General features: G+C 35.8%; 1 protein-coding gene and 2 long non-coding RNA genes across 7 annotated transcripts; 2 read left to right on the top strand and 1 right to left on the bottom strand.

The window, feature by feature from the left end:
- Positions 1 to 1,377: 1,377 nt before the first annotated feature.
- LOC120009130 lies at positions 1,378 to 3,748 on the top strand. Of its 2 annotated transcripts, XR_005470603.1 has the most exons (6): positions 1,378 to 1,564; positions 1,765 to 1,860; positions 2,448 to 2,634; positions 2,726 to 3,013; positions 3,126 to 3,182; positions 3,332 to 3,748. It is a non-coding gene; the product is annotated as an uncharacterized LOC120009130 (long non-coding RNA). The 2 variants fall into 2 exon arrangements; XR_005470604.1 differs by lacking the exon at positions 2,448 to 2,634.
- A 2,623-nt stretch (positions 3,749 to 6,371) lies between these two features.
- Positions 6,372 to 9,157, top strand: LOC120009125. 4 transcript variants are annotated; one of them, XM_038859589.1, is made up of 6 exons: positions 6,377 to 6,566; positions 7,420 to 7,690; positions 7,999 to 8,180; positions 8,285 to 8,385; positions 8,585 to 8,783; positions 8,832 to 9,157. In XM_038859589.1, exons 2-6 carry the CDS (start codon positions 7,433 to 7,435, stop codon positions 8,896 to 8,898), a joined length of 807 nt encoding a protein of 268 aa, XP_038715517.1. In that variant the 5' UTR covers positions 6,377 to 6,566; positions 7,420 to 7,432; the 3' UTR covers positions 8,899 to 9,157. The 4 variants fall into 4 exon arrangements, with proteins under 4 accessions (XP_038715516.1, XP_038715515.1, XP_038715517.1 ...); XM_038859588.1 differs by having other exon boundaries at positions 6,372 to 6,566; positions 8,594 to 9,157; XM_038859587.1 differs by having other exon boundaries at positions 6,374 to 6,566; positions 7,417 to 7,690; positions 8,585 to 9,157.
- Positions 9,158 to 9,351: 194 nt separating this feature from the next.
- Positions 9,352 to 11,995, bottom strand: LOC120009136. The gene is made up of 2 exons (XR_005470611.1): positions 10,416 to 11,995; positions 9,352 to 9,728 (listed from the first exon to the last, which is right to left on the bottom strand). It is a non-coding gene; the product is annotated as an uncharacterized LOC120009136 (long non-coding RNA).
- Between the last annotated feature and the right edge of the window lie 2,943 nt (positions 11,996 to 14,938).

The raw sequence follows: 14,938 nt of genomic DNA, 5'->3' as shown, positions 1-14,938 counted from the left end.
TCTGATGTGATTTATTTCTTCCAAACAATGCTTAACAAAAAAACCTTTCCAATGCAGATATATGAAGTGAGGAAAACTTTTATGGTATCTTCGTCAACGTTGAAGAATCTATATGTACTGTAAACAAGAATAATAAAGACTAACAGGAGATACCCTATCATGGACCATTTCACTACACTTTCGGTTGATTTGATTACTAATATTCTTCGAAAGACTATTGATGATCCAATGACTTTTGCATCCTTAAGAGAGAGGTTGGTGATTAATTTTTATAAATTTTCATTGTCAGTTAATTTTTTACTCAACCAACCATCCTATTTTTCCCATCAACTACAATTTATCACTGTGTCAATTCATTGAAATTGTTGATGGTATCTGTCATAGATTTCGGAGAATCGTAATGCGACCACATATAACCCGTGAGGTAAAATGATGCTAATCATGGGAGAAACAAAATTCAGTTGTTTCCTTGGTGACGTTATGTAGAGAGAGCTGGTAGTTGGTTAATGGGGTTTTCTAACAAACCTTAGTCAAAATTGTTGCCTATTCAATGATTATAAAAACTACCATGTGCTTGCCCTCTGGATCATATAGTTTATTGCAATATTTTTCCTGTATCTAAACTTTCCCAGTCAATGTATACTAACATACTTATCAGGGAAAAAAAGGTTCTATTATTCAGATTTCAAAACTTGAATACTTCAAAAATAACGTTATTAAATTAAGCTATGGACTCTGCATTACACAGGGTTGTTGTGGTAGTTTACAAACATATGCCGTAATGTATTTGGAATTTTAATTGTTTATTCTATTGTGTTATACATAAATATGTTTCTATACTTTTCTGGTGTTCCACTCATTCTTCTTTTAGTTGTGCTGGAAGACAAAATTGAAATTCTGCTAATGGGGAAGTCTAATGATTTCCTCATCTATTTTTTCCAAGTATGGAATTGCTGTGTTAAATAATGTCATTGTCGAGTTGAGAATGTTTACATATTGGATATCATTGCAACGGTGATCGGCAACGTAATTGCAAAGACCACGTGAATGATAATATGAATGTTAGAAACAACTTATGACCAAAAATGACAAAATCACCGTCAACTCACCAAATCATTTATCAATTAAAAATATAACGCAATACCCAAATTTGACAAGGCATGAAGGTTTCATAAAAATGGGATTGCATGCCGCGCGAAGCGCCGGCACAAAACTAGTTATATATATAAAGCAAAAACTCTAACAACAGTTGATATTATCTTGACACCTGGATTGCTATTCTTCTTAGTTGATGCCCACGTGGACTCTTCACTGCTTCCTATTTCTGAATCAAGCACATACCGTTTGTTTAGCTAAATTTCCCACACGGCAAGCCAAGAAAAAACAGAAAAACAATAAATACAAAAAAATGAAACGTCTTGTACCTATCGTGCTTCGCTGAATCTCTCTCTACGAGATCTTCCTTTGCATCGATTGCTTCTCGATGCAGGTCTCTCTCAATTTCTTACCAGCTATCCTTTTCTTCACACAAAGAAATCGCACAACAATTCCTTATCTAGACCAGGTTCGTCTTCAAATTTTTACTTTCCGTCTCTTTCTATATAATGATTCCATTCTTCTTAAAAAGATGAAGTTGATTTGTTATTTATTGTTTTGCTTATGTCATCTAATCCATTTTGATGATCCATTTTTGTGAAAATTGTAAATTTTCAATAGAATCGCTTTTCATTCCCCAACTCTAATCATTAACGATTCTATGTACAGACTCAATTGATTGCAAAACTCAATCAAACCTCGGAACGAATCGGTACGGAGTAGTCAGAGAGAGCGAAATACGAAACATATGATCTATCGTGAACGGTAGATATCTCAATTTGACGATCAATTTAATGTTGTCATTTGGAGTTTTGATAGGTACCACCTTTTCAGGCTCAATTGATTTCCTTGAATTGCTAGGTGGGTTTCTTTGTTTATATGTTATGGGTCTTAGAAATTTGGTCCTTTTCCTTCATTGGGTCTTTTGTGTTTTTTAATTTAGTACATTTTGAAGTTTTAGAGTGATGCCTTTTGATGCGTATATTTTAGACGTTGCCATGGGATGTAATTAGATAGGACGTTTCCTGGAGATGCTGGATACTACGGTTTTAATCCTTTCATCTCCTTTTGTCCGCGTATTTCCTTCTGCTGATCCTAAATTTGATGAAAGTGTCTCAATTATTGGATTGAAGGTTTTTCAACCAGAAACTGCATTATAATTTACATTTTTGTTTCTTCTTGAGTGACAAGACGTGGATTTGGCATACAATTTCTGTTTTGGAATTATTTGGAATGTGGAAGTTGAAAAGATTGATACTCTTATCTATTGATAAGAGCTTTTAAATTTGTAATGTTCTCATGGTCTGATCTACACATGATATAACATGAGTCGAAGTGTTTAATATATGTAGTTTTAAGGACTGGTGCTGTGAATACTGCTATCGGATCTGCATCGCAGAGTTTGGAATCCAAGCCCTGCAATCAAGCGCAAGACAAAAGAAAATGGAAACTATGTCGATTTAGATGTAAAAAATTAATGTTTTACGACTATCATCGATGGTAAATTAGAAGAGGAGCTCCCAAAAGGGCTAATTCTTGGTGAGTTTATGCTTTAATAAAATATAGGCTATTACTTTTATAATTGAATTTACAGTTTTGATTGATTTTTGTTATGTTCATTGTAAAGTAGTTATGCAGCGGGGGAACTTTAGACTGCACATATGACTATATTTTATGGTTGGCAAGTGTTTGTGTTTAGTGATTTTCCTGTGGACAAAGCTAAAGAAGTCATTCTCTTAGCATGCAAGGGAAATGGACAGAGTTGCACAACATTTTTTTCTTCTTTCGAGAGTGATATCACTACTAAACCGGTAGAAGTTTACAGTCTGAGTCCTCCTAATGTTGCCCATAATTTTGGCAATGATTTAAAGCAAGTCTAAATTCAAGCTCCCAGTCAGCATATAGTTAGTGGTAAATGGTAATCCTTTCCGCCTCTTTGGTTTCCTACATTTGTTATTCACAAGTTAAGCAAAATTTTCAATTTATTTGGTCATGATTTTCTAGTAAGTGTTTTTTTGCTTTGATGTCAGTTCTGCCAATAGCAAGGAAACTTCCCTGCAAAGGTTTTTGGAGAAGAGAAAATATAGGTAGGCATTCGGTCTCAACTTTTTTGTTAATTCATTGCATTTCCACAAACTTTCTAAGCCGTTCAAGTTACATTTTTTAGTTTTTGTATAATTATGGTTAAAAGCAAATATGGTTTTACAATTGACATGATTCTTTTGTTGTGGTAAAGCCCTCCAACCTGCAGGGTATAATTCTTTATGGCCATTTTTGCTGGATTACTGTGAGATGCTCCATACCAAACAAGCAACTCAAAGGCAGGTCTCTCAAAATTACCAATTGGAAACAATTCCTGGCTTGGTTTGGTGGCTCCATCACCACAGTGATCTCCAGACTTTTGACATTAATAGGCCCCTTACTATCCTCTTCAGTCACTGCAGCAATTGAAAAGAAGCTATTAATAGTTATTTTGATCTCTTTTGTAGTTATCAAATTATATACCATGTTAAGCCTTTCAATTTTCTTCGACCATCTAGCATATAAACTCTGTATACATCACTAATTTGTACGTCTAATGACAATGATGTAATGAATTGTCGTTACTAAAGGAGGGATGACTAACTACTATTGGGGGTTCTCATTTCATATATATATCAGGTTCGGACGTATTGATATCATTTTACAATTATGAAAGAGTACTACTTTTTCTTTGTGAAGATTGTTGCATTAAATGTGCAGCAAATTTTGAATATGAGACAATTACTTTTACTTGAAAGGGGTGGTAGAACCCTAATACCTTGATTTGTAATGTTTAATTTGTGCATTTTCTGTAATTTACAACATGTATTAGGTTTTGATAATATTAATTTCTTAATGTATCTTTTATCCTATAGTGACAGTATAGTGTTCGCCTTTGATAATTTTTAAATATGAAATATAGAGGCATATGTGATATGTATAGTTTCAATTTGTAATTCAGTAATCTATGCAGTAGTCATTTCAATTTAGTGTGCAAAGCAATCCCTTTTTTATGATATTGCAAAACTCAAAAAAAAAAATAAAAACATACCCGCGCATCGCGCGGGATTCTGACTAATATATATATGTAAGAAAAATTTTATCTACACATTACTTTTAAACATGATAAGTTTGCACTACAAATTGTAGGTTTATACACAAAATTATAATGAAAATACTAATTTACCCTTGATGTGTAAAATATGTATAAAATCTCACCATAGGATAATGAGGTGCCATCTCTTAAAACCATTCGATGTAATTAAAATCTGAGATTAAAAGTACATATAAAAAAAATTGTAGGCCCCAACCTGAAACAATCTTGTCTTTGAAAAATGCCCGCATATGCAATCCAATGGCCATTAATCACCCGCAAATCATTGATATTATTACACACATACCATTAATCTCATAAAACCATCAGTTTCATTGATTACCCACACTATTTCGAGATCAAATGCCTTCATGTTCTTGACAGTACTAGATTGGTAAAAAATTACCAGGCAAAGTTATATTGGTTTATAAAAACTGCAATGTTTTTATATTTTGATCACATCTTATATTACAATATACTCTTATTATAATTTTTTTTTATTATCACGGTTTTATTTTTAGCTTATGTGATGGATGGCAGCCTCTTCTTTGTTTTTGATTGGGCCCTCCTGACTTTATGCAAGTACATATATGCAACCTGCCTGTTGAAAGCCTGTGGCCCATTTATATAGTTTTTTTTTTAGTAAACTTTAGTCACATCCCTAAGTTTATTAAAAACACTCCTTATTAGACAAACCTGATAGAATCTTATATTCTTATGAATACATCAAAAGTACACTAAATTTAAAACATTTTCAAAGTACACCCCAAGCCATAAAAACAAATAATAAACAGGGGTGGAGGAGAAATCAAATGTCTTAGTACAAAATTGAAACCCATCTTGATACCCAATCACTATGCAAGTGGAAAGGAGGGCAACGAACAAAGTAATAGAATTAATGGAAGCTTGATCAGGGTCTGATCTCATCCCAAATCTCATCATAACAGGTCCAAGACTGAAACCCATCTTGGTACCCAATCTCAAAGGATAATAGGTAAGCGTTACTAGTTTGAACACAATAACATTGACTCAATATACCGAGAATCAAAACATCATCCATTTTTTTAAATAAAAAAAAATTGAAGCAATGAAGAAGAGAAAACTTAAGAGCTAATCATATGTTTTTCTTCAACGAAACAAAACCAGAAACAAAATCAAATAAGAGAGAAGAAAATGCATTACTACCTCAAGCATCCCCGATCACGATTATCATAACCACAAAAAATCCGAGCGGAGGTCAGAGAATGTTGGAGAAGCACTCTAAATCGTGATCTGCAGCAAGACCGACGACATGCAAAGCTGATTCTGATTTCGTTTATGGGGTTGAGGCGGGGGAGCTCGTTACTTTGTAGTGGAAGAAGGTCAGAAATGGTATGGCCCCATAAATGGTATGGCCCTATGGGGTGTTTTGAGACAAACCCTAAAACAGGACACAGTCAGTGCGAAGTCAACCCAAATATGAATGTCTTTAATAAAAGTAGGGGTCTGATTAAAGTTTATTTTTTTTTGAGTCACATAAAGGCCCATTTATTTACTTGAATGGGTAGGGTAACTTATTTTCAAATCTCAGTAGCAAATTCTTCAAGTTTTAAGTTGTGAGTTTGGGTTTTCTTACTGGCAAAATCTCCGTCAACTTGATTTGGCACGGAAAGTTCAAACAAAAACCATCTCAGAGTGTACTCCCTGGCCTTACACCACAATAACGCCTAATTCTCTGTCGTTTTTATTGGGTACGCAAATTTTTCTTGATGCGGAAACTACTCCTTGGGCAAATCTCTCACAACCCACCCACCAAATTGTGCAGATTGCATCAAAGGGAACACATAATCAAAGTTGTTTTGACATCATCAGATGTAACTGTTCAAGGGTATTGCTCTAGCATATAGATATGGGACAAATGAGTTCAAAGGTTGTTAAGAGGAAGAGGTCCAAGTTTGCTCTCAAAGCCCACCATTGATTGCTCCAAATATTGATGGGAGCATTGGGACTTGGGAGGTGTGGTGATGAATTGGGCTAGTCTTCTTGCTTAGCCTGCTACGAACCCATTTGGTAATGGCTGGGCCAGGCTGGCTACTTCTCTTCCAGGGACCATAAGAGTAGGCTGCATCGGCTTTGACAAGCCCGTTTACTGCCCACCCTGCTTAAACAATGTGGGTTGGGCTTAATCGCTTATGTCGAACGGAAGCCACTTTGTAGATAGGTAAACGAAAAGAGGGAGTCCGAGTCTAAGCAACGTTACGAGTAGAAACGAAACGGTTTGCGCTTTAGGAAAGATACGTCTTTATTTCCTGATTCGGTGCGATCATATCAAACTGGGAATCTCGGCAGATCAAATCTTCTGCTTTGGAACACTCATGTAATTCTCTCATCTTTGTTTGCTTTTTTCATGAATTGTGTGTTCTGAAGAGATTTGTTTTGTGTCTCTCCTTCGATCTCTGTTTTAGTTGCTTGTTTTACTTTTGAAGGGTAAGGGTTTTCGATTTCTTTGTTACAATTATTATTTTATTCTTTTCCATGTTTAAAATGGATTTATCTGCCATGGGATATTGGGATTGTACATGCACGTCTGGAGATCAATTCAATTCCAGTGGCTAAGTAGTTGCCTCAGTGTAAAAAATTGATCTTGCATATTTTTCTGATGTCTGACTAACCTTTTTTATTAATTTCTGTGTCCATACACCGGATGATTCTCCATTTTAGAATTCCTTTCCTTCTCTAAATCTGCAGCTATAAGTTGTTATGAATTGCTCTGTGTAAGTTAATTTATGAAATTTATTTTCTTTGTTAAATACTGACATAATCTAGGTCCTAGAAGCATATTTTTCTTTTCTTGAAACTTTGTATTTGGCAAAAATGATTGTTGACATGTATTCTTTTGTTGCTGGTTTTTTGTTTGTTTATCTGTTGAGGCCCAATTCATGATACCCTCCATACAGACTGTTTAAATTTTGACATTGAACATGTTGGTTCATCTGCAATGGAATTTTTATGTGGATTCTTATATGGATTTGTTGGAACCAATTGATCTAAGCGATTTACATGCTTTTTGGATATCCGCTCAATCCCAGTGGCTTTCTATGCAGTTAGATATACAGGCTAACATTATTAATTGTTGTCAGAATCTGAGTCATAGAAGCAGGTTTTTCTCAAGATCTGTCAGATGTGTAATTTGTTGTTTCTGGCTTACGTTGTTTCTCTATTGATAGCAGAGGTAAAGGAAATATGGGTAACACACGCAGTTACTCAAAACCAAGTATGTCTGATGCAAAAGAACGCAGTTACTCAAAACCAAGTAAATTTGATGCAAAAGAGTTTGATAAGCCCTCCGAACAACAAGTTATATCAACAAAAGATCTCATACTACAGAAAGCTAAGCTCTTTTCGGATGACTACCCTACCTATGATGATCCTATCATCTGGGGCGTATTAACGGCTATCACCAAGCGTGCAATTGATGGCAGGAGCTACCAGGGATACCAGGTCTTCACTGAAGCTTCAGTTCTCTTGTGATTTTCATTATTTTATTTTGATTTTTGTGTCTACTATGGCCGAAAATGATATGAATTATTGTTTTACTAGCGGCCTTTTTAGTATTTTCATTCTCCAAAACGAAGGTTTGATAGCTTTACTTGAATTACGAGGAAATATTGAAACTTTATCTGCTTGATTTGATAGTTTTACCATACCCTTGGCCATTTTTTTCTTTGTTCAAGGACTGTTCCACATTATTAGGACATTTATTTGTGTTGTATATTAGTTTTTTATGCTGATAAATGGGTGCAAATTAGGGACACTGTATTGACTTGAAGATGACTGAGCATTGCATTGGCCTAGTATTGAAGGAAATGTATTTCCAAATTCCAAACGAGGCGGTCAACAATGGCTATGGAATATATATTGCCAGAGTTGATAGTGAAGCAGCAAAGCATCTTGGGACCTATTATCCAGCTGTCTTCTTGTGGGACATTAGGTAGTATGCTTATAGGTTTGGATATATTTATGCATAAATTTGTGCATATAAATACTATGTATTTTGTTATTCATATACTGTGATTGTTTGGGCCCTTTATGCAGCGCATTTGACACATATGTCAATTGGAAAAAGTTGACTAAAGGAGAAGCTGTGAATATTTTTCACGGAGATATCATCTCTCTTTTCGCTGCTCCTGATGATGGTAATATAATTACTTCTTCTTCACCCTCCCCCAAAAACCATAAACAAAAAGAAGTGTCTTCCAGTTGATAAGAGTTGGATATGTATATCAAATGGTGATTATATACTGTGGTTATTGTTATGATGAAGTTGTTAAGAGTTTATATAACTCATGTTATGCGAATAGAAAATAACTTTTGATATCTGTAACGTGGTTCCAGTTAATGCAGTTGGATATGTATATCAAATGGCATATAGGTTAAGTCCTTGGCAAGAAGTTAGAGTAGCAGCAAGCCATCACCAATTTGAAGCATTGCAGAAGGAATTTGCAGAGATGAAATTGTTGTGTGTAAAAGAGCGTGTAGAACTCAAGGCTGACATCATGGCTGAACTCAGGACTGAACTTAAGTCTGAACTCAGGACTGAACTTCAGTCTGAACTCCTGACTGAACTCAAGTCTGAACTCAGAACTGAACTTCAGGCTGAACTCAGGGCTGAATTCAAGACTGAACTCATGTTACCAGGTTTCAAATGAGTTATGATCTAGCCTTGATGGCTATGTTAATGCCAGAGCTATTTTATGCTTTTAATTATAAGATGCTGAATGTTATTACTAAATAAAGTTGCATCTGGAAACCTCATATGGGTTGGCTTATAAATTAGCAAATTGACTCTGTAGCTGTATTTATGGTGTGCGATCTTGATGCTAATGGCTATTTCTACTCGTGTGCTAACTGTTGAATGTTGTCTTGTAATGAAAAGATTATGGGTATGCTATTCCTTGTTTTACTTGCGGGGCTGGATAAGAATTCCTCTCCTCAAGCCTGATTTTTGTTTTTTTTTTTGCCAAATCCGATCCTAGTAATCTACAAAGATTTGCTTGTACATGCCAAACATTAAACTAGCAAACGGACCATTGTTATTTGGAGTCCGTCAAGAACGGTGGATTCGAAATGGCTTAATAATCTTCAGTCGAAGATAAAGATCATATGCTAAAACAATTATCTTTATTATGTGGCAAGTTTACTTACAATCCCATCCAGCCAGCTGTAACATAAGAGAGCAGGTAATGTAGAAAATTTTGACATGAAAAACAGGGCTAACGCCTTCATCTTATGAGCATACATTCTTTGTATTTCCGAATTGGGCTGGTTCTGAAACTCTGATAAACAAGTCAGAATTTATTATTAACTCCCATACTTAATTAAATATGCCATTCCCTAAGAAATCACTTTCCAATGAAGAAATTCAAGTAATTGATTCAGCAGCTATAACAGCTGGAACCAAACCATTAACCAAGACAGATGCCACCTACAGAGGACCCGGAAAGGTGCCATTCTCCCTCTGCTCATTCCATCTCTCTACCTGCCAACCGTTTAGTAATATGGCAGTTAGCTTGGGCCTTGGGTAACAAAGAAAATAAGTAAACGAAAATAGAACAAAGACAAAAAAAAAAAACTAGCTCAGAATTTCTAAAAGGTTGCTGCCGTGACTTGACAACCTAAACTTGGTCATAGAGAAACAACATTCATAATGTGCCCACAGATTCTATGCACAGCCAAAGCCAGCTTTTACCTCAACTGAAGTTTATTCATTACAGTAATGGACTGATAAAAATAATGACCAGATTGATTATATAGCTTTCCTTTCTAGAAAGGGAAGGAAAAAAACAGCTGTTTTAAGAATTCAATCGATGGCTTCTGCAAATCCGCTCTTTTCTGGGGGTACCGTAAGACAATGGGCAGAAGCTCTTAATCAAGAGCACACATGCTTGGCACTTAAGGTGGCCATGGTAATGAAAACAATATGTCATATCCCATGATACTCCAAAGGATTTGAGCGCCAGTGGCAGAAGACACATATTCACAAGCCCCCAATTCACACCATTAGCCATGTGTGCAATTCATGGGGGGTACAGACCGAGCAGTCTTTGTACTCACCACATTCAATATTCGGAGACTTAGGCTACCAATAACAGAGACTTGGGTATTCGAGAGCCTGAGTCTTAACAACCATACAGAGTCATAAAGAAAGAATCAGGACAGTATTTACCTCAATCTGATCCAGCTCACATCCTTCTTATACTTCAATGTTTAAACTTCCAACATTGCTACAACCTAAATGACTTCATAATCGTTGTGCACTTGTGCCCCATATGCAATGATTTCATAAGTATTTCGCTCCAGCAACTTAATTTAGTTATCGGGGATGACAAGAGTACATCATTCCAAAATGTACTGAATCATCCTCCTGAAACCAAACCCACGGTTGCTCAATCTCAGTCTCAGATTATGATTTTACTAAAAAATCTCGCACCTCAATAAAGAGAATACTTTTATGAAATGTTAACCACAACAAAAATCTTTTATATATGACATGCATTAGTAAAGCATCCTTTGAAATCAGAAAAAGACTGATGCCAAAGCCAACTCATAACTAAAGAAGAACTATTCCCCTCACAAAATGGTAAATAAGTTCAAGTGCAAATGAAGAACACCAATGTGTGCCTCTGCCTCACAATAGAGAGCATCTTCAATCCAAAACTTCCAAAGGGTCTATCATGTCCAAAAACAAACTTTTACTGATACCTATAGAGTAATAATACTAATTATGAAGCATTTCATACTTTGCATCCATCGCCCTTAACGCACATACATATTTTTGAGAATTTCTGATAATTCAAATGAAAATTTTCCAGACTTCTACAAATATCCATTTTCACAAGCAGTAGGACCTTAAACCCAAAAAGAACCAGTGTAATGAAGTCCCCCATCAACATCCAATATAAAACTATTAAAAGCATTTCAATTCACAATCAACTAATAGACGCTGCCTTCAACAATACTTTTTCAGTAAGAAAATAATTTATTGCATGGCAGAAGTGCAGCAAAGAGCTACAAATATGAGGTTAAATCCATCAGGACCATCACATCTAAAACAATACAAGCATTAAAGTCAGATCGAAATGAACCGAAAAATCTTAAGAGTACTGGACCAATTGTCAACTACATGCCTCAAAAAGGAACCAATGCCATCAGAAACTCTGGAACCAGATTTTCCAACACATAGCTATTGAAATTAAGGGTATAAGTTTCCTTCTCTCTCTATTGATCTTAAGATAAATCCATGACCTCAACTCTTCCCAGCAAAAATGGAAACCAAGAACTACTCCAATTCATTTATATTACTTTCGCACCAGGTATCAAGAATTCTACAAATCACCATAATCCATTCGCTATACGCGCCGCATTTCATTATCGTTGTCCTAAAATTACTATCAAGAATCCAGTACAATCAAAAATCATAATCATGAGACATAACAATTCCAGAACATCACAAAAGGAAATGAGCAACACAGATCAAGGCCACACTACCGCAATTCCCTCCCCCTTTTTCAGTTTATGATTGGACTGCGAAAATTGTCCCACTCCTTACGTATAGAAAGAAAGAAAGAAGAGAATGAAATAGGTAACTCGGAGAGGCTTGGGGTATTGACAGCTTGAGCTTCCGCCATCGATGGACGACGAAGCTATCGATCTGCTGGAATCTTTCGCAGAGACGGCCAAACGCAAGAAAAAAGAGCTCGAGTGTGGTTACCGTTTCACTGCGAATGTAAATTGAGAGTCCACCAGTGCATCTGTGCATGCCACGTCGCATATGTAAATCCAGTAGTTTTGATGACGATTGTAGGTCGTGTTGGTTGTTGTAAAGTGGGCCGGCCCACTAAATATCCAAGGAATCCACTATGTAGGATGATGTTTTATCAGCCCGTGAGATCCGTGAATTGGGCCAACCCGCTAAGTATCCAAAGAATAACTACCCATATTCATTTCCGTTATTTATTTTTATTTAGGATCATACTCTTATCTACGAAATTCATATCCATTGATACTATTTCAAGTCGATCACAGGTTTTTTTTTTTTTAATTGGGTCTGTTCCATTGCCCACGTGTATACCAACTAGTATTCGTGGTTGTGTGAAAAATGAGCCAAACAGTTGAACATCCTACCTAATCTTAAAATTATGTAAGGTGTGAACAATCAATTACAATCGATTTCTTTGATTTTTTGACATAAATTTAACCAAATGACAATCAGTTATCAATGATTATTTCGATTATCAGTCGGTTCCATTTAAGAAATATATATTTAAAAACTAGAAAGTAAACCAATCAATCAATTCGGTTATCGATTATTTGGGTTATTTTCTTAGAGTCATACTTAAAATAATCATCTCCCGTAAACAATCATAAATGTGGAAGATAAAAAAATCCTATTATTGCTCACGAAATCATCACTAAGTACCTTGCGAGGAGTCAAGACTATACGTGTATAAACTAACTTTGTTTCGTGGCAAGTGTCCTCTAATAGCTTCCATTTTCATGGCATGAAATTATACATAGATAAGCAGTAAAGGGATGGTTTAATATCAAGGAATGAAACAAGTTTACTGGTCATTAATATCTTTCCGATGTAGTTTTCATAACACACATAAAATTCGGCTACTTGTCCATCCATATCTGTCGAGTTTTGCTGATGTGGCATTCAAATTCTGATGAACAATATAAGTGAAATGTTGGTGTATCAAAATTTTTGAAAAATTTCTTCTTTCCACATGTAAAATGAAAAAAAATAATAACCAAACCCAGAACTCACGAGATCTCAATCTCCAAATGCAAAATCCTACCATCAAAGCCCCTTTCCTCAATCACATTTTCTTCAAGATTCTGAGACGATTGAGAATGTGATGGAAAATGACTCTACTTGTTTAATCTTTCTCTGACCATAAATTTTCCTTTTTACCTATTTTTTCTAGATTATCGATTTTACTATCGCTCTCTCTTCTCTTGCTAAACCTAGCAAAAGAACAAGCCATTTTCTTTCATATGTAGATCAAAACAAGAATTTCATATCATGACATATTTGAATTTTTAGACATTTGATTTTATTGGCGACTCACTAGCTCTTTCTCTCCCAAATCTTCGCAATGGGGCATACCCATATCTTCGCAAATCGCAACGATGGAAGCAAAAGGGGCAAACCCAGATCTTCGCACTGGTAACGTGGAAGCAAAAGAGCTAACCCAGATCTTCGCAATGGTAATGCTGGCACTTGCTTGCTTCGACCTTAGTCCTCGGCCACATATTCCAAGTCTTTTGTACTCTGGATCTGTATTGGCTTACAATGAATTCCTCCAAACACTCTCAATACCTCTACTAACACATTGCAGACGGTTTTGGTAAAGCGGTTAGAGTCAGCTCAGTGGGTTTTGCGATTGGAGATTGAGATTTTGTGTTCTAACAAATTTTGGGATTTCAATAAAAATTTTGATTGTAGGGTTTTGCGAATTTGATGGTCGGGTTTTGCGAATTTTGGGATTATAGTAGGATTTTGCAATTGAGATTTTGTGTTCTTGGTGTTCTTTGGATTACACATTTATTTGTTTTTTGGTGTCATAGCCACGTGGATGCCATGTGTAGAAGATTTGATTTATTTATTTTGATTTTTGACACATCATCACGCTATCTATACAATTTGTCAGAGTTTGAAGCCATATCAGCAAAATCTGACTGAAATCTCATCGGAAGTGTGACTTAAGATAAAAATTGAAAGTTCGAGGATAGAAATAGCTAAGTTCATAGCTTAAGGATAAAATCGAAAAAAACATAGATAATTTAACGACTGATCTCAGAGAGTCCCACTCTCTCCTCCCGCACCCAAAATCGGCGGAGAATAGAATGTCCATCTCCTCCGCCAGAAACTGAGTTCCCCTCTTCTTCCACGGGCCCGCGAGGGAGATCGTGAGGAGACAGATGGGACGTCGTTTACTCATTTGGGAAGAAAAGTAGCGTTGAATCGTTGAAACTAGATTGATATTTGCGACGTGGAACATTTAAATGTTGGTCGTTAGTCGTGTACCCCTTGCAGCAAGCAACAAGCTAACTCACGTGACGATGTAGTGCGGGCGTTGCTTTTTGCACTTTATACGTATAAAATACAATCTCATTTTTGCACCTCCATTTGTCCAAGAACTCCAAGCTGCTACGTTGCACCTTATAAATTAGGACCATTTTCAAATTTTAACATCCGTACAGATTTATATACCAATAAGACAATTTTGCCTGCTATTTCTTTTACCAATCTAGCATCATCTAACACTTCACGTCACTAATAATAGCGTCATTAGAAAATACTTTTCACAATAATGTGTCTGTTGGCCCAGCGGAAGCGAATCCGCTTCCGGCTTCCACTACACCAAACAAGGAGCTCATGCCAGTGGATCCGTTGGCATGATGTCAACGAATCTGCTCGCATTCCCAGAGCTCCAGATAGGAGCTTATGGGATGGAGTTTCCCATTTCATTTTTTTTCAAAAAATTCACGTGGATCCCACTTAAAAACTGATAAAGTGTACAATATGATGAGACCCACGTTTTGACTTTGTCCCACGAGTTTGTTTTAACATTTTTTATTATTTATTTTATTATTTTATTATTCTACTTAACAATCATTTACTCAATATTTTTATTTATTTAATGTATATTATTATTCTACTTAACTTTTTTTAATGAAAAA

This window comes from Tripterygium wilfordii, chromosome 11 (genome assembly GCF_013401445.1).
Source record: "Tripterygium wilfordii isolate XIE 37 chromosome 11, ASM1340144v1, whole genome shotgun sequence".
In the NCBI taxonomy this organism is placed as follows: domain Eukaryota; kingdom Viridiplantae; phylum Streptophyta; class Magnoliopsida; order Celastrales; family Celastraceae; genus Tripterygium; species Tripterygium wilfordii.
This window is presented reverse-complemented; position numbering and strand designations above follow the sequence as displayed.